This window comes from Phaethon aethereus (assembly GCF_964289735.1).
Source record: "Phaethon aethereus genome assembly, chromosome: 1".
In the NCBI taxonomy this organism is placed as follows: Eukaryota; Metazoa; Chordata; class Aves; order Phaethontiformes; family Phaethontidae; genus Phaethon; species Phaethon aethereus.
The window spans coordinates 128,208,947-128,229,731 of record NC_138575.1 but is presented as its reverse complement, the minus strand read 5'-3'; the positions used below and the strand labels follow the sequence as shown (position 1 = coordinate 128,229,731).

Sequence of the window (20,785 nt, the reverse complement as noted above, 5' to 3'; positions counted from 1 at the left end):
TGAAATGAGAATACAATTATCTCAACAACTATCAAATGACACTGGATATGCAGCAATGTGTATATCCTATAGTCAGGACAAATCCCACTGTTCATCACATCATTGTGAAAGAAGAAAAGCAATAAATATAATCTGTAGGACCATTTCAACAAAGACTTATTCCCTGAAAAGAATGAACTAGACTGAATTGTATATATTTCCCATAAAAATCTCCTCCGTAGTAACTATACTCTTTAAAACCATGCTGGTATTCTCACAACTTTGTTTTTTGCTTATTTTGAAGTACAAATATTTGAAGCTATTCATCAAAGTCTTTCTATTGATGACTTCATAAAAGCTGCGATTCCCTTCTCCCACTTCTTTCACCAGAAACTCTTGAAGTGGCATCAGAAGGAATCTTGTATATTACATAACTGATGTTCTGCAAGTGCTTTAACACTTCCCATTCTCTTATTTATTAATCTCTTAAAAGAATAGAAGGGAAGTCCTTCTCCAGTTCTACAAGACCTAATGTCACAGTAAATACCTTTTAAAGTTACAATTTATTTTAGGTGGTTTTATTTCCAATCCTTATAAATTTTAATTTTTACCACAGTGGAAAAGGATAAAGGAGCCTACAGAGTAGAGGACATTATCACATACATATTCATTTCACATGTTGTTTTTTCCTTTTGTTCTTTATTTAAATAAAAAATAATCACCTGAGGAAATGGATGCAACAGAAGAATTAAATTATTTGCATATTATTAAAAAAATATTTTCTCACACGCAACTGAGTTGTATCTTCAGCTCAAAAGGCACATTCAAAGAAAGCTAAGAAAATTTTGTCCTTCAAAACCCAACAGCAATTAATATTATTGCTACTAAATCAGAGTTCAGGTCTTAAGAAAAATTTGTGGTTACAAAATTTAGAGTACATTTTCTTAAAATTTTTCTTCTGCAAGTATGCAATGATTGGTGAAGGTTCATTATACATATCATAACAATTTCACTGTCATTTATAACTCATCTGAAAGATACTTAGAGCATGAAAATAAGTTAGCAATTCAAAGTTTACACAAAGGCAGACAAATGACAGACTAAAAGTCCAAATGTTCATCACACTGTTATGGTTACTGTGTTTGTTGTCTTACAAAATTGTGTCAAGACTGTGTTCCATGAACTCTATGTAATGCATCTCTCTAAGACACAGTACTAATGGATTAGGGAGTAAAGTGTTGTACATACAACATAACAATAAGCATGGGGTGACCCTAAAGAATCTTGACATGATATAGAAGGCAAAAAGTTTTCGAAGTTCTTCTTGACATAAATAGGAATAGTATCATTAGAATGGCTGCCCTGGTTTCAGCCAGGGTAGAGTTAATTTTCTTCATAGAAGCTAGTGTGAGGCTGTGTTTTGGATTTGGGATGAGAAAGTGTTGATAACGTGCTGATGTTTTCAATTGTTGCTAAGTAGTCAAGGACTATTCAGCTTGTCATGCTGGGCTGCCAGCAAGCAGGCTGGGGTTGCATGAGAAGCTGAAAGGGGACACAGCCAGGACAGCTGACCCAGGCTGGCCAAAGAGATATTCCCTACCATATGACATCATGCTCAGTATATAAAGCTGGGACGAAGAAGAAGGAAGGGGTGGAGGGACGTTCGGAGTGATGGCATCTGTCTTCCCAAGAAACCATTACACGTGATGGAGCCCTGCTTCCCTGGAGATGGCTGAATTCCTGCCTGCCCATGGGGAGTGGGGAATGAATTCCCTGTTTTGCTTTGCTTGCGTGCGCGGCTTTTGCTTTCCCTATTAAACTGTCTTTATCTCAACCCATGAGTTTCCTCACTTTTACTCTTCCAATTCTCTCCCCCGTCCCATTGTGGGGGAGTGAGCGCGCAGCTGCATAGGGCTTAGTTGCCGGCTGGAGCTAAACCACAACAATGGCAATGAATGATTAATCATTAATAATAATAATAATAATAATAACAACAACAACAACAACAAAAACAACAGTGATGAAAATTATGTCACTTTGGGGAATTATTGATCCTGTAAAGGTAGAATCAGAATTTGAAAGGAAAACACACTATATGAATTTATGAAGCAGAGAACAATTAAATAAATTTGACTTTTCCTTTGCTATTACCATCTTGATATTCTTAATTTCATTTGCCAGAAGAGTTTGGGGTTTTTTTCAGTTACTTTCTAAAAATCTAATGACACTCCCCATCTGAAGAATAGTCTTGTCAAATTCAGAACATGACTCAGAATTTTTCTCACTGAAGATCATAGCTGGATAAGGGTTCACTGCAGCAAGACTGAAAAACAGAAACACCTTAATGGAATTTAGTCCGGTCACAGAGCAAGAGGAATGCTGGAATAAATGAGCTGCCACCTCGGAGGTAGTTTGAACCATGGAGTAGTCACTCACCTGACACTGACTGACAGCTCTCCCTGAGGGGGAATGGGAGGCTGACCAGGCTGCTCCCTAGAAACCTCTCTGACACAGCAGCAGTTAATTTCAAAACAAGTAAATATAAAATTCAATCCTTCATTCTTCACCAAGGCAATTATAAACCTAAGAATCTCCTTGGGAAATCACATTATTTGTATTCAAATTATTGCCATGCTTGTCCATTTCACTTCCTTGTGTGTATTACTGAATAGCTTGAAGCACTGTCTGATTTCTATTTTTGGGTATATATGACATAGATATATAGATAAATATATGCTCTCTCTCTATATATGCACTCTCTCTCACTCTCTCTCTGTGATATATATATATATGGTATATATACCAGCATTCTGGAAATGTCTCTAAATGTGTTTGGGGAGGAGAGAGAGCTGGAATGATGGACACACCATCTTTAAAAGGATCAATTACCTGTGGATATATAAACATTCTATAAAGTAAGAAAAATGTGGTCATATTTCCTCATATTTTATGAGGTTGTATTTCCTTCATAAACAACATTGCAAAATAGTGAAAAAAACAACCAAATACATTTTAAAATTTGCTTTAAATTAGGTTTTGTAACTGGAAACGTTAATCAACTAATGGAGAAATACATTTCAGAAAATTTGATTTCATTTTTAATAATATTTAAGAAATCTACTGTGCAATATTAAGAAACTACTAAGCGCTGATGGACCTCAAAAACCCGCAAAACCAAACACCCTTTTCCCCCACCCCCCCTGCAAATGCAAAAACTCAACCAAACAAAAATATTTGAGGGACACAACCTCCTAGAACTAGAGAAGACTTATTTCTTGGGAAAAAAATTCCCTTGGAAACAAAACAGAACAGAATAGCTAAATATTCTTATTCACCAGAAAAGATAGTGAAGTAATGGAACATAAAAGAAGATCCCCAAACCAACAAATCCCCTAATGATGAATCAAAAATCCTTTTAACATGATAAAAAACCCTATGGATGAATGGAAAAATCTTTTTGGCACATGTAGGTTATATGTACAGGGAAGAAAAAAGGAGCAAATACTACCATGGATCTGCAAAACAGCATTCAGTCTTTAAAAAATTCTATCTAGAGAAAATAATTAATTGCAAAGAATTTATGTAAATAAGAGATGGAAATAGTTAAAATGCTCTAGCAAAATTCCAACATTTTCTATTAAACTAAGGCTACAATAAAGGCAAGGTATATGGCCTTTTCTCTGTCTGCTCAACAGAAGAAAAATAGTCATTAAAGAAAACAGAAGAATCTCAGACTTAAAGAGCCAAATCTTCTATGGTTCAACTTCAGGGTTTTTCTCACTTTTTTTAATTCATAAGGCCTTCCTGAAATGGGATTAGACCTAATGCAATATCCCAAGAACAACTGTTCATATGTACAGCAGAGTTATGAAAGGAAGTTAGCACTTTGGATAAAACAGTGCATAAAACTTCTGAAGGTAAAATATGATTGACATAATACTCTCAGCTAAAATACCACTGCAGGTATGTACTGTACGGGATAAGACAGTCTCATCTTGACAACTGAACCATTTGAGATGAAGCACCTGTGATGCAGAGCAGCCACGTAAAATATTCACAACAGACAAGGGCTCCATAAATATTGATTCAGCGACTTCCATTCTCTAGTGGTTTAGGAGACTCTCCCCAGCTGCCACCTCAGGACAGCAGGTTCTGCGGCGGAGAGTGGGAGTGAGCAGCTACATCCTGGAAGAACTTTACCGAAGCCCCTGCTTGGTGGCATTGAAGCTACCGAGGCAAAGGGCTTTGGAGTGAAGATTGTGCCAGGAGACCCTTCCTGAAGCAGCAAAACCATGAAGGCGGCCTGGGGGTGCTAGTTGACAGCCGGCTAAACATGAGCCAGCAGTGTGCCCAGGTGGCCGAGAAGGCCAACAGCGTCCTGGCCTGTATCAGAACTAGTGTGGCCAGCAGGAGTAGGGAAGTGATCGTGCCCCTGTACTCGGCACTGGTGAGGCCGCACCTCGAATCCCGTGTTCAGTTTTGGGCCCCTTCTCACTACAAGAAGGATGCTGAGGTGCTTGAGCGTGTCCAGAGAAGGGCAACGAAGCTGGTGAGGGGGCTGGAGCACAAGTCTTAAGGGGACCGGCTGAGGGAACTGGGGTTGTTTAGTCTGGAGAAGAGGAGGCTGAGGGGAGACCTTATCGCTCTCTACAACTACCTGAAAGGGGGTTGTGGCAACGTGGATGTTGGTCTCTTCTCCCAAGTAACCAGCGACAGGATGAGAGTAAATGACCTCAAGTTGCACCAGGGGAGGTTTAGATTGGATATTAGGAAAAATTTCTTCACTGAGAGGGTGGTCAGGCATTGGACCAGTCTGCCCAGGGAGGTGGTGGAGTCACCATCTCTGGAAGTGTTCAAAAAACAGGTGGATGAGGAGCTTCGGGACATCGTTTAGGGGACATGGTGGCGCTGGATTAATGGTTGGACCTGATGATCTTCAAGGTCCTTTCCAACCTTGGTGATTCTGTGATTTTATGATTCTGTGATTACAGTTCAAGCAATGAACATCGGTCATCTTACAGGACTAAACAACCGGTTAATTCATTATAACTCATTATAGTAAATTAGGTGAGGCCAAACCAGCAATTACACAAAACTGTATATAAAAGAAGTCATAAAGAAGCTAGCATTTACCATATTTTCCTCTTGGCAGAATGGTAATTGATTTCAACATATAAACAAGTGTGGCATTAAAAGTTTTAAATGTTTTAAAACTTACCCATTGTATGGCCTGACTTTGGAGTCAGGAATGAACTTTACACAATACTAAATTTCTACAACTCATTCTTTCATTACATGCTATGGCACGCTTGCATTTTATTTCTTCAGTTTGCCTACACATTATCACCTCTTCAGTTTGTGTGTGTGCGCATGTGTGAAATAACCTCAGCAGCACAATAATACAGTGGTGTTGAAAAAAAATCTAAACCTCTCCATGAAAGAATTTAGGAGGAATACTATAAATATCCAGTAGAAGGAGCTAGCACTATGTCTAATTTCAAATCAGTCATTTACAGATATTATTGGTTTATGGGACAAATAATCTCTTTGTTGTTGAGAAAAATTTAATTTATATTTTTATCTGATACTTTATTTTTAATTTCATAATCAAATACAGAAAGTATACAATAGTCAACAGCATACCACATATCTTTAAAAAGGAATAAAGTCAACTTTCTATTTTGGTATAGCATTTTCCCTGTTTTGAAAAATGTGTTTTATTACAAATATTTTAAGCAGCCATATATTCCATGTTACAAAAATGGAACATAGAATCATAGAATCTTTGAGTTAGAAGGGACCTTTAGAAGTCATCTAGTCCAACCCCCTGCAGTGAGCAGGGACATCATCAAGATCAGGTTGCACAGAGCCTCATCCAACCTGACCTTCAGCGATTCATCACATAATTAAAAACTACATACCCTAAAGTAGTTACTCTCTTTGATGAGCTTTATGGAGTTAAAATTCTATTCTATGAAAATTTAAGCAGATTCACTCCTGCAACTCTCTCTCTTCTCTAATGACAAAGGTAGAGAGACTTGTCTCATAATCCAACTAAAAACATCTTTACATTGCCAAAAAAAAAAATCAATAAACCTGTACCTAAACATGCTAACAGGAGATCTGATGGTAGAACTACACTGAGTATAACCTTTGTTTCTGAATAGCATACTGTGGAGTAATCGCTGAGGGGTACTTTGGAAATTTACCCTCTAAGAACAGCCTTGAAACCAGGTGGAACGTAGCACTCATGTACAACGGGTCTGTGACATGGAGACTCCCTGAACGGTCTTGGATGTTGGCAACATCAGGGGCGCCTGGTGTGCTGACTCTGGGAGAGATTACATGGAGGGTGGAGCGGAGTGGAGACCTCGCGGCCACGCTCTGTGAACAGGGGGGTTTAGGGATGCACAGGATGTACATTGATAAGCTGCGCTTGCGATGTCCTGGGCCAAGGACCTGTCAACTTTGATGAAGTGCTGTACTTGGAGTGAACTTTGCTAATTATAATATCATTATAATACTAAAATGCACACCCCTCTCAAAAGTTACCACCCCCCCAAGGTGCGACCCCTCCTCAATGAGCGTGCGCACTGAATTTTTCCTAGTCTGTACCTTTAAACGCGAAGGGAGAGAATTCTGAATCAATCCTGATAAAGGTATGTATGACTAGAGTCACTCAAGCTCCACCTGCAAAGTAAAATACTATAAAATAGTGTTTTAAGAGCTGGATGTTAGGGAAGATACCATCGTCGTGTACTACTCTAACTTCTGGGATCAGTCGACGGGCTGAGCCTCTCTTCCCCCCCATCGGGACGCCTTTGGGTAAGATTCAAACACTTGGTCATACCAAGTGCCTCCCCGGGAAACTTAGAAATCTCTATATAGAGTCACTTCACATCTTTTAACGCGTTTATAGCCAAGTAGTGTCACTCATATTTTTGGCATTTGCACGTGCTTTGCAGACAGTGAATTTATCACCGGCAATCCAAAGAACCTGTGTGCCTGTTGCTTCAATAAATCGCACTATTGATTGACTCAGCCGTGCGTGTGTTGTCCCTGAACGCGACCGTACCTCTGAGTGCGGCCGTGTGAGTTCAGGAGGTGTCCAGCTGAGCAGGTAGTGTGATGTCAGTAGTGCATCCGGACCCGTGATAGTCCAACGAAGGTGTTGGGCGTGACCGGACTACTAACGCTGACTTTGGGCATCACTCAGAACCTAAGCTCAGCCGCCCCCAGTCCCTCTGATATCTGAGGATCGACTGGAAAGCAAGGGGGTTTAGTTTCTGCCAAATTGCTCTGCCTCTTAATGCAACACATACCTTCCCTTGTTTTCCTATTAATATAAAATATATAACACAGTGCTAATTTCTGAAAGACTAATTCAATTGTAAAAAAGAACACCAAAATTGTACTACTAGTTTAACATGACAAAAGGAAATACGAAAGTAAGAAAGCAAAATATATACACCTATTCCTTGCATGTTAGGCAACTTGACAACTTCTCATGAACACTTACTGGTCTGTAGCTGTTTTTCTCTGGCATGCATGTCAGCAAGTATTTGTTTGAAATGGCTGGTAAAAGCAGCAAGGTCACTATCCAGAAACACTGGCCCTCGTTCTTTCTCTTTGAACACTTGACTTTGAGCCTTTAGCCGTTCAATTTGAGGTTGAAGGGTTGACATTCGGATGATTTCGTCCTGCATGTTTGAACAAAAAAATTAAGATAAAGCAGTCCAACAAATCAAATCAGTAGTGCCATGAAATCACCACTGTTTCAATGCACATTATACAACTGTTTTGTTTGCAACTACATCCCTTATGGTAAGAACAAATGCAGTATTATTAAACTTTTCTCACAAGTCGATATCCCTGCTCCCAATATGATGCTCTTACCATCGTTTAAAGTCACTTACACATAACATCATGTCAGTAGTCTAACACACAAAGAAAATGAGGTGCATTAAAAATCCATGCCTAAGGAGCATCCTTTTCACGTGGAGCTGCGAAGAGCTCTATGTTTCCCATGAACCTGAACCCACCTCCGTTAGATTATGTACAGGCTAAATAGCATGAAGCAGAAAAGGAGAGGTGAAGATGCACAGTGATTTCTAGCAGCTCCACAGTAACACATTACAGGTTGAGGTTGTGCTATTATACCTTCAGGAGACCTTCTACACACTGTGATACTTGCAACTATTAAGTAAAAAGAAATGAGGAAATTCATAGTAGAGCTGCTCTAACAGAAGCTTTCTGCTAGAAAACAGAGAATCCCTGTAAGCACAATGACAGCTGGGAAATGCCTGATAATAGAAATAATATAGATCTAAATTTGGTTTCCAAACAGTATTTTCAGTTTGAGAGCTTCTGGAGCCAGCAATTTCATAAAAATAAGCTTCTATAAGTATGTCATGCAATTTATAATTCATTACTACATCTCAATAGATTCCTTTCAAACAATATTAGCTTGTAAGAGCTCCCCACCCACAGAGTTGTCTACTGTTAGAGAGATAAGCAAATTTCTATGATGGTTCAGCACAAAGAAAACATTTAGGGACAATAGTAAGTGAATTGGTGTGACAATTTTTGTACAATTATTGTAATTCTGTCATATGATGACTGAAGAATATTCGTCCATTTGACTACACAATCCACCCTGCATGAAAATGCAGGGTATGTAACAGATCCTTATGACAGAGGTGATGAGCAACAGTTTCTTAATGAAAAAACAAAGATACAGTTTCTTACAGAAAAAAAAAAAAACCAAAAACCCCAAACAAAAAACAGGAAAGAGTTTAAGGGCATAGCTCCCTAGCTTTAGGTATCTAAGTATCTTAATAACTAAAATTTTGGGGTGGAGTTTTAAATATAAATATTCTAGGTTCTACTGCCTCTCTATTTCTTTATCAGTCTTTCCTTTTCTTGAATAAATATTTTCAATAATTACCTTGGCAAGCTAAGGAATCAATTTTCCACTTTTATATTGAAATAACATAGGTCATAATCTGGCCCACTGGTGGAACACCTATGAAGTACAATATCATAAAAAACTTGGAGAAGAATCTCTAACCTTGCATTTTTCCAACTGAACTTTTACTGCAGCAGGATCTCTTGATGGTGTGGGTTGTGCTTTCAGCCAGTTTTCTGCAGTAATTGCTGTCTGCTCCAGTTGCTGCAGCTGGGAGTAGAAGTCAATGATGTTATTTTGGTACTCCAGCCATGCCAGTCTTTCACTGAGCAACTGACAGAACTCAATCCAGCGGCTCTTCAGCTGCTCTGAGGTTTGTCTAATGTTGTCAGCATTCAGACCCTCTAGAAAGAAAACAAGAGAAGTTCGACACTTAAAGATAAATAAGTCACAAAGAAAAAAAATAGTAAAAATAATTTAACAGTTTAATTTTGGTATTTGACAGCACATAAATCCAGTTTTGACTTATCGTCAAATAACAGTCCTGAACATACAGATGCTACACATTAGTGGAGAAAGCATTTAAAAAATATCTTAAGTTGCTGCCAGGGTACTTTAGTTGCTATGGGGATGAATTATAACGTGCATTAAAGTACAAGAATGGGAATAAAGCAGAAAGTAGAGATACAATACATAAAGCTAATTAAAACTGTTGTAAGAAATAAGAAACTACCTGACAGCTGGATTTTGAAAACCCTGTCTGGACTGTAATTAGATTTTAATGTACAAGACTGTTGGGTTTTGGTTTTTTTTTTTAATAAAAGGACTGATTTAAATGAATGGGAATTATAGTCTGCAGTTATTTTGATGTTTCTAATAAACCAATCCTTAAGTTTTCCATTACATATTATTTTAGAAATATCATGAGCACTGGGGAATAATCATATGATCAGATCAAACCCTCATCTAAGCCAGTTTCCTGTGTCTAACAGTGACCATCAGCAGACATTAAGCAAAGACTGAGATCTGAGAAACCATAGGTGACGCTTTTCTATGATTATTTTCACCCAGGTTTTGGTTTCCTTAATATAGTTTGTCTCTTTCTCTGTATTGTTCAGTAATCATGCTTAAATTAAAGTTCGTAAAAGAAAAGTGACTTCAGTTATTACAAACAAGGCAATTATTTAGAACTATTTAAGAGAGTTCTATATACTCTGTGAAAAAAGTAAGGCAATACCTATCAAAGATAAGCAAAGGGGTCTTACAATAACATAATTTATAATTATTCAAAAAATTGAATTCAGGTTGAGTCCAAAATAATATTAACTTAAACATCTCATTTATTTTTCAGAGGAAGTTTAAATGTAATCCCTAATCTTTTTTACTGGCATGATATGTAACAATACACATAGCGATAGGACTGATATTGATTTTAAAATTAATAAATTTCTCAATCCCTTGAATACTTATGGATGTTTTGAATAACATCATAATTTAATCATATCCTAGTTAACCAGTAAAACAGAAGCTATGTTTTTATCAAAATAATTACATTTAAGCTGCTTTTCCATTTCTTTAAAACAAGTTTAAAAGCAAATGAGACAAAAGGCTTCAGTGCTATACTTCCATGATTTCTTACATTCTGTCAATATGGTTTATTTTGTTTGCAACCTGTACTCCTAGTCTGCAGGGAAAATCCTTTATCAGGGATAAAAATTAGTAAAGTTCATGTGCAATTTTTAAAGGTAAGACATAAGAAATGGAGTCATAATTAAAGCTAAATACCCTAAATAAAAAAAAAGTTCTGGAAATTCATTATAAATCACACTAAATGATAATCCGTGATCATGTTTGTTGTGGACCATCATAGTTCTCTGGCAAATCCTATTCTAGATTCAGCTCAGGGCTATTACATTCACAGTCACTTGGAAACAGCCGACTTGGAAACATAGTGTGCAGTACCTGATAGCAGTTCCCTAGACATGCTCTGTTTCTAGGATGCTGCCCTAGCCAAGCAAATTGTACATGATTTCAAAAAGTACATGCAAAAACACAGAAAGATGGGAAGCCCAGTACTACTGGGAGATAATGGCAACAGTGGTGTTCGGAGTGGCTATACGTACGCATTACACTCCAGAAACTGGCTGGCACAGTTTGAAGGCTGAGCAAGGATATAAAATGAACTTTAAAGTATAAAGAGGTACACAGTATTTTGACACATCTTAAGCAAATCCAACTGTGATCTGGTCTTTTGTATGCGTATGTTTGCATTTGGAGATGTGGTATACATAATTATATTTTTTTAAAGTGTGGTGTCTAATGAATGTATAGTAATACGTGAAGAGGCAGCATGAACCTGAACGGCATAGCATGCTTGAATAACAAGAGTCAAAGGTGACCAGGCACATAGATACTGAATCTTACCAACAAACAAACATATATAGATGATGAGCCATTAACTATGCTATATTTCAAAAATAGCTTCTGTCCCATTGTGGCTTTGGTTATAAAAATGCTATATACTCATAACAGAGAGCAGATATCTTTGCCTCGGTGTTCATGATTACCTCTGAACCTGGAAGACACTGCCTATGTGTTTGGCAGAGTAGGTATAAAAAGATCACTTTTATTTATTCCTCTTTTCCTCTCTTTTCAGCTGCCACAGTCTCCAAAGTACCCTTAGGCAAGATTGTGATTACCAGGGGAAGTGCAGTCATGGATACTCCTTACATAATAATACTTTTCACTGTAATATTTTCTCAAGGATTCAGAGAGGACTGTATTTCAGATGAAAATCTAGATTCATCTTATCTTCTTTTCACTCATATGGCACTCAACATAACATTTAAATATGTAAAAATACCCAATATTATTCAATTTTCTTCAATTATTTTCTTTAATATCTAAACTTTGATTCTAAATGTGATTCCACAAATGCACAGATGAACAAAGAAATGCTTTTGCTCTTCAGGTAACTGAAGTGGACAGTGGACGGTACGAGATTGGAGTGTGCAGAGCCATGTTGGTAAAAGACTGCAGAGGTGCACCTCCATTAGGCAACACAATATACTACTGAAAGGAAGTCCCATCTGAAAATCTCAATAGGATGCATTTTTAAAACCCTCTTAACTCATAGACTTCTCAGGTAACTCAAAGTTGTCTATAAGATATCGGTATATCATTTCCAGAAGGATGCAAGAAAATGGCCATTACTTGCATTTGAAATAATTTGGGCAAATTTGTCAAGATTTTGTCTTATTTTGAGGAAAGTCAGTCCTCCATCCCATTGAAAATAAAAAATTAATAACTATTTGAGTAGCTGATGCAATGAGGGCATAATTTTCATGTTTTTATTAAATTGGTGAAAATCAAGAATTTGAAACTTACTTCCTTGATAAATACTGATTTCTTCATTATCTTTAACAATTTTAACAACCACCAGCTTTCATTCATGATGCTAACATCAATCTCCTTACTCTGCTTCACTCATGGCAGCAAGACGTATGAAAAATTGACAAGCAGGCGAAGAAACAATATAAAACCCATTCTCTGGTAAGACAATATTATTTTAGGAATAATGGTTCATAATCTTTTAATGTTTTATACACTGAAAGCTTCTGATATAATGAGTGAATAAATAGACTGTACCCATAGGAAACAGATCATTACCTGAAGTGCATCCATTAATTTTATTACCTTGTGTACTGTGCATAACAAATTGTGTCTGAATACTTTTAATTGTGCAGCAACTTACATGCAAGTACTTTGGAATTGCCACTTAATATGAAGTATATCTTATTAAGTGCATTTATCATTTGCTATGGTTCTATGATAGAATAATGTAATATCTGTGTTTTCATAGCTTTTGACTCATAAGTGTATGTGAAATGGTAACTCACAAGATAATGTATTTCTTCCACAGATCAGTGGCACTTAACAATTACGTGTTTTATCACAACAAATTCATTTGTATTTACTTTAATGCTGCCTATCAAAGTTCCCTGAGTATTCATTTTGATGCCCTATTTATTTTATTCTAAACTACTATAATAGTCGTGTCCACTCAAACTGCTAAACTGCTTCACTCATGCATCAACAGATTTGTTATTCTGTTTTAGAACAGAATTTAGAAAAAGAAAAAAAAAAACAGAATAGAATATTTTCCTAGAAACACTGGTAAAGAGGAGATATAAGTTTTCATTGATTGTAATCATCAGACTTCTTTAAAAGCATGGGCAAGGAGAGGCAGAGCATGGCCCATGCAGAAGTTAGGTGGCTGGGTAAAGAATCAACCACCAAAAGCATCAATGATTTCCCCTGTGATGGGAAAAGTCCTTCAAATGTCAATATCCAGACACACTGCTTACAAACACAAGAACAGACACACTGTGTGAGGTGGCAGTTCTTTCTAGTGCAAAATACTTTTGTTGACAATGGCTGAAATCATTTAAGTAAGGCAAGAATAATGCCCTGTATAGATACAATTCCTCAGAATATTTTCTTCTATGCTAAGGAACAAATAAATGGAACCTTAAATAAACCAATCCTATTCTCTCCACAGTTTGAATCCTATTGTTTTACTTACTTCCCTTCCTATCACGATAAAAATAAAAGCAAGGAAATAAATATAAATGATACAACTCTGAAATTTGCCACTCTGAAATTCTGAACTCTCCCTTATAATCCACCAGAGCTCTTAATTTTTTTATGCTTTTAATATGTTACATTCAGAATTATGTTTATGAGCAAAGAGGAAGCACATACTATATATAAGTAAAGCCAAGAATTTAGTGATAGCATAATTGGAATCTTAAGAGTCTAATCATTATTAGTCCAGATCTAATTGATACACAGTAAGTAAAAAATAATATAGTTAAAATTGTCATCACTTGACTTCACAACTAATCTATGCCTTAAATCTGTTTGTCTGCTGTAGTCTTTTAATTACAGATTACACTGCAAATGCATGATAATCATCAATTTTGACACTGACTGGTTTCCCTGAAGAAAGTACCACACAGAATAACGATAGAAGCATCATCATTTCTGATTTGTAGATTGTGCAGTTAAAAAGGGTTTTCACTCAAGATAACATAGTACATCTTCCCTCCACTAGCTGTTAAATTGCATGTCTCCCACAAATCCATAAAGGCATATTAATTCCAGTTCCTTCCCATGTTATGGAAAAAAGTTCCAGCATTAGAATAGGAAGGTATGTAGCCATAGTCAGTCTGTTCTGTTGAACCTTATTTTGGAGATTCAGCAAAGCTTTCCTATTCTAAATCCTTTTCTCTTGTTCTTAGTGAACCCAGAAATCAACAACAAAAAAAAAGATGAAGACTGTATGTCCCAAATTAATTTCCATAAGCCCAACAAAGACTAAAGAAACTTAGTTGAATTACTGTGGAAAATACGAAGCTGCATGTTTATTAGAGTTTGAGATGTAGGTTTAAAGTTGAGTTACTGTTTTTACATAACTTTTAGTTCAATATCAATTGAAAGATAATCCACTAATTGCAATCATATTAGATCATAATGATTTGGAAGAAAAGACAAATAGAAAATTTATTGTATTTAAAAGTACAAAGGTTGAACATGACAGTGAACCTCCTCTACACTCAAAGCGTGATTTTGAACACCTAGCAAGATATTCCATTTGCAAATTCTTTGTTAAAATTATCCTATAGTTCTCCTCAACTAATGTTAATTATTTAATTCTACCCTCTACCACTACCACCTGGTGGTGATTACCGAATTATTTATCCATTTCATATACTGTTCTTCAAATTGCCTTTGCAGCTGTGGAGTAGCTGAAAGTCCCATAAACATTTTAGGCTTCAAGTCCTGGGGAACTCTTTTCAAAGGAATTGTTTCTTTCCTAAAACCATTACAAAAAAGGATCTTAATTCTCACAGGCAACAAACCTGTCATCCTTGCTAGAATATTCTTGCTACCAAGGCTACCATGATATATGGCATGATACAGAGCTCAGAGCGGTTGATAGGAAACAAAGATTCATGCTGGCTTAGCTAGTCTACTGTTTGCTTGCACCTCCACTGGAAGATGTGCTTCCTAAAAAAAGGCGTGATTTGGAAGATATTGGAAATATTTATATGCACATCAAGCCACAGTCAAGATCACAACATCTGTAAACCATGAATAAGCATGGACCCATGGACTGAGGAAGAAAAACAGAACCTTGAGTTAAAACCACAGGAGAATATTTAAAATACAATGTTAATCTATTTGATACTAGACATGGTAAGTAATATAGTACTGCAGAAGTAATATATAATGTGGTAGTGAGTTCTGCAACTAAACCCAAAATTAGTCACCAGAAAATACTATATAATCTAAAAAAAATTAAGCTGAAATTCTTGAGGTGCAACTCTGCATTTCGCCAAGGGAAGAGAGAGGCATTGCTAAATGTGTCCTAGAGTGATTCCACCCAAAGCAACAACCTTGATGTGGTAGCGCACAAATTTCAAATACTGCCTTAAAAGTCCTATATAACCAGTTCTCCCAGGAAGGAAACATGTCCAAAAAAACCTGACAGAATGTTTTATATGATCAGCCATGGAAAATTGCCCAAATTATTTCAGAGAGGATGCAAATGTTACCAGACTTCCATCGGTCTATTCACTGAGCCTAGGAAGGCAACCCTTGCAACAGTTGTTACAATAATCATAATTAAATATGCTCGATACACTAAATATGGTCACTTTAAAAATATTACACCTTCATATTTAAACAAGAAAGTCTTAGGATTCCATCAAATTTGTTTAGCTTGGCCGGTTAGTACCTCAAACTCAAAGCATTTCATTTTTAGCAATTAAATTCTTGGTTCTCCATTATAACAATTTAATATAAAATATATGTTCTGAAGCTCAGTACATTCAACATCTATATTTCTGGTAATCATATCAGTATGACAGATGTTGACCCGTGTTTAATATTTTATTGTAGCGTTAGACATTCTTTAGTATCGAAGACAATGGGATGACTTACAATTTTACTTCCATCTACCTTTCATTTGTTTTTTCTTTTTCCCTTAAAAATATCTAAAAGTTCGAAAGAATGACATAACAGATTTTTTTAAAATCAAGAATAAAAATAAAAAACTTACAACTAATTTTCTTTTTGAAGAGTTGTATAAGCTTTGACATTTATTATCTTTGAAAAGCTGAATGCCAAAAATCTCATCCAAAACCCAATAAAATATTATATTTTCTGTGATACAGAACATTACAGCAAAAAGTATATTACAAAACATACATTGTATATTATAAGTCAGAAAGCACTTTTTTCAAACTATTTTCAGAGTAATGCCTTCAGAGCTTTCTAACTCAGAAGAGTTAATGTACCTTCAATAGCTTAGCATACTCGGAAAATAAGATCACAACTTAAGTCTCTGCACAGAACAGATTGTTAATATACAGTTCATTACTGTAAGCACGTTTTACACACATTTCTTTTCATGGTACTAAAGTGGTAAGATTTTTTTCTCCTTTCTAATTAACAGATTTAACATTCAGAAATAATAAAAGAAATATAAGGCAATATTACTTTACTGTTCCATTTAGACAGTATTTGCTAATATAATTCTTGTGATAAATATGAACCTGTGCGTTTATCAAATCCCTAAGAAGATTATCTAAATCAACTCCCATGTAATTACCATTCACCATCTGTTCCACCAGGGCCTCAGCTGATCTGCTGGCATCTTGCAGTTTTCTGTACTTCTCAGGCTTTTCCCGCTGGATGGCCTGCAGCATGACAGGAAAGGTGAGTATTTCAACAGAGGGATTTTGGAGAAGCAAGTAATTAATCTCAGGGATGTCTTCTGATTTCTTGAGACCATTAACCTGTCATATTGCCCTGCCAGCCTCCCGATTTGCAATGAAAGCAGCAAGTACCAGACACCATCGGGAAAGGAGTCAGTCATAAAGTCAAATACATAAACTGAGAATCAGAACACAACAGAGTTGACAAATGATACACATCAGTATTATACAGACAAATAAAAGACATACAAATCAAGAGCTATTCAAAGCCCAATATTTCAGAAGAAATATATATGTTCAACAGAAATTCCTTGTGGAGGAATAGATTTGCTCGTGTCTCATGCAGCTCCTATTGATAACAGCAAGAATTGAGCATGCTAACCAAATCACAGGGTTTCATGGCATACTACAGTATTGAACCCATATATCATTTGATTGCTTTACCCTTCTGTTGGAAAAAAACCACCTGTAAAATGCATGTTAAAGTAGATATCTAACATATATATAAACATATATAGCAGACATCCATATATAAGCTACTAAGTGAGAATGAGAGTTAACTGCAGAATTAACATGGGCTTCTAGTTAGGTATGTAATACTCTCAGTTCACCTTTCTGTACTGACAAATTTCTCACCACGTGCAGGCCAGCACTCAGGCTAGCTGGTAACGGCTGGTAAAGGCTAGCTGCTAAAGTTTCAGGATATAGTGGGAATCTAAGCTTCTAATTTCATTTTGGGTTGGTAGCAATACAGATGGAAAGTAAAATCATTTCAGATCTGACAGCCTCTCAATGCTGTCTCATAATTAACATCATGAAGTCATTCCATTAATTTTAAACTAATTTAGTTGTGTAATTTAGGTGTAATGTAGAAACTCTAAATCGGAAGCACAAAGAAGCAACATAGGGCCACAGCCAAGTTTGATACCCAAAATAAAACAGACTATACACCTCCCAGAGATCCTGACCAACAGAGTCTCCCATAATTCAGAGTCCCTCACTTTATCACAGCAGATACAGACATAGAAAAGGTTCTGCCACTGCAAATACTACTTGACATGTATGGAAAGATAACACAGAACCCCGGCTACAGCTTCTCTGGATGACCCTTCTGGGCTTCTAGATCACCTTGTTTGGTTCCCCAGCAAACGTGTATTCTGTGTGACCTGACTCTTCAGGGGAAAAGGTTCCTTACAAGGTTCGACTGGAAAGGAACCTCAAGTAGATGTCTAAGAATGCATTTAGTAGAATAACCTCATACACTTACATTTGAAATGTTATTTTTCAAATAGAATCCTATGCTTAGGAGGAAGTAATATAAATAACTTCAAATAAACTCTCTTAAAATAACTTTTAAAGTGTGATGCTTAAAACATCTAGTTTAATAAGGAGCAGCTCCCTGGAAGACTTTCCTAGGTGAGGAGATGCTCATACCTTTAAAGAGAGATTTTCAGTTAAATTCATACATTTCCGCAGCCTACTTATAACTGCCATTCATTTGTCGATATAAAAATTATTAAACAGCAGGCTTTCTCACAATATGCCAAAGCTTCTATCAAACACCTTCAATAACACAATTTTGTATAAATAAAATATATAAAGAAAGGATATTTAGAGAAGAATTAAGGATGAAAATATTTGGGATTTTATAAACATGTCTTTAATAGATACCTAAATTATCACTGAAAGTTTATGAAGTTTAATCCCAGTAAGTTAAAGATGATTGTATTAATTACTTATAGTTTTTTTTAGGTTAATCAAATATTCTACCCTTCTACTGCACAATGTAAATATTCTCCAAATTTAAAAAAAAAAAAAAAAGGTAATTTATTAATTCACTGTAGAATTCCAAAATTTCTCATAGAATCTTAATTAATACTACTTTGTCTATAGTGCCAGGTGTAATTAGCATGAGAATTCAAAGGAATCATAAAAACACTAAAATATACTGAAAATAATTTTACTCCGTCTGTAATGCCAGATGCGTAATTATCACGAGTGCAACTGTAGTGAGCACAAACGAATCATAAAAAGACCCTAAAATATACTAAAAATTAGATTGTTGAAATATAAAAATGGTATGACATTGAAGCCTGTGGCAGTGAAGCCTTCACTGTACAGTAATACACTGTGTCCAGAAAAATGTGGATAAATGTCCACCTCTCTCCTGAAAGATTAAAGTTTCTGGGTCCTCATAGAAAATATAAGCACTATATATGAAACCCTTAAAAATAAATGTAAGAATTTGGTACGTATCAAACTTTCTGTCAGTTACTTTTCTCCATTTCTTTTTGTGTGTTTATTAAAATGAAGGTCTAACACTGGTTACAGGAAGACATATGCTTACACACAGAAAGCACGATGCTAGCCAAAGGAGAAAAGACTGTCCTCTTGGTCTTCATACAAAGACAAATTACCTGATGTGGGGAGAAAAGAGTAAATTCACCCTAGTTACTTCGTAGTACTAATCACGTAGTCCTGCCATTACTCTGTACACACTGCCATTGTTTGCTGAGCTTGCGAACTCTGTCTTGGATTTTGAAGCCTCTCAGAGAAGAAGGATTTCCATAAACACATATATAGTGTCTAGAAACAAAGGCAACAGGAGTCCTGTAACACCTCTTATTTATTTCTTTGTCTCTGTTTTGTTCATTTTTTTCCTTTACTAAAAGACAGAAGACTCCAGATTCAGGTTCATTCATGACACAAGTAGACTGTGATAAGTTTGAGGAGGCTTGTGAAGTTTTGAAGCTTTTAGATTCTGTACATTATAACCAACACTTCTTTTCATGAGAAGTTGTAGTAGCTGCAAAGTCACTTTAAAATATTTCCAAATATTTTTTTCTACTCTCTTGTTTTCTATAAAAGATTTTTCAGAACAAAAGGCACCAATATGAGAAAAAATGTTATCATTACAGGCTTTCATCCAATCAGTGATTAATTCTCTTTTGGACTATTTTGTAACTGGCAATGCAAACGTGTAATAGCCTAGTTTTAACTGGTAGAAAACAACACTAAAAAAATTGTTTTTATCTAAATGCCAGCTGAAGGTGAAGAGGTTATTTTCACAACACTGAGCATTTTATTTGACTCCGAAATTTTAGTTGGTAGTTAATGAATTCATAACCTAGAAAACACCCATGGTCCGAGGAATTCAGATGTCGTTCATATCAAATCAACATCCTACGTGGAGAGCTCTGTGAAAGGATGCATGGTAGCAGTACTCCCCGACCTCCTGTGATTCTGACCAATTACCCCCGAGGGCAGGAGATGGCAACGTTATCATCACTGCCTCTGACAGTGATTCAGCTTTCAAATATCCAGGCCCAACAAAGCATGTCTGAAAAAGGTCACTAAAACAAAACGAGCAAAGGAGAATGGGGCTTTTGAGAATGCCAAGAGAACAAATTTAATTGTCTAGGATATCTGACATTTTCCCTTACATCTGTTCCTTATGTTTACCTTTGATTCTGAATTTCTAGGTGCTTCTTGGCTAACCAAAACTCCTTTCAGGGAGTTTTATTCCCAGTTTATTGATGTACAGTCTCAAATGTGACTTATTATTAAGCAGGATTGTCTATCTAGCAAGTTATAATTTCTTGCACCTGAACCTTCATATATTTGAACTACAATATTGAAAGTTCATTATGGCTTAAGAAAAACAAAAAAGGCCTGAGTCATTTTTAGGCCTGTTTTTAGTAAAATATATGTACTGACTGCAAAATGTTAACACTGTGATGCAGCATAATGATGTTTACAGTGTTAATACTTGGATGTCTTCATTATTTGGGCGTAACATTGTTGTTCCACAACGGAACTTCTGTTGGAACATCCAGTCTCTCTGGGCAGGTAAGGCAAAGATCTTTCTTTTGTGTCAGGGAAGGGCTATAAATATTTTTGATTCTCCCTAGACATGGGAATGGACTTTTTGTGCATGTCTAATACATCCAAGCTATGTAATACATCTGCCAAAGGCTAATTTCCTGCCAGTATCTGAAAAGCAGCTGACAAACACAGTGCATTTCGTACAGTCTGCTCTTGGGTCCATCTCTCCTGGGCCTCCTCTGAGCTGGGATGGGAGCAGGCTTTTGAACTTGATAAATCATCAATGATG

General features: G+C 36.3%; 1 protein-coding gene across 4 annotated transcripts in view; it reads right to left on the bottom strand.

Annotated features, from left to right (window-relative positions):
- Positions 1–20,785, bottom strand: part of DMD (dystrophin) — a gene marked incomplete at both ends in the record, with an annotated part of 1,339,794 nt that overhangs the window by 761,656 nt on the left and 557,353 nt on the right. For all 4 annotated transcript variants that reach the window (XM_082008889.1, XM_082008891.1, XM_082008888.1 and 1 more), the window contains 3 exons: positions 7,499–7,679; positions 9,050–9,291; positions 16,566–16,653. In XM_082008889.1, coding sequence (XP_081865015.1) covers positions 7,499–7,679; positions 9,050–9,291; positions 16,566–16,653 — 511 coding nt within the window. The remainder of the gene's footprint in view (positions 1–7,498; positions 7,680–9,049; positions 9,292–16,565; positions 16,654–20,785) is intronic.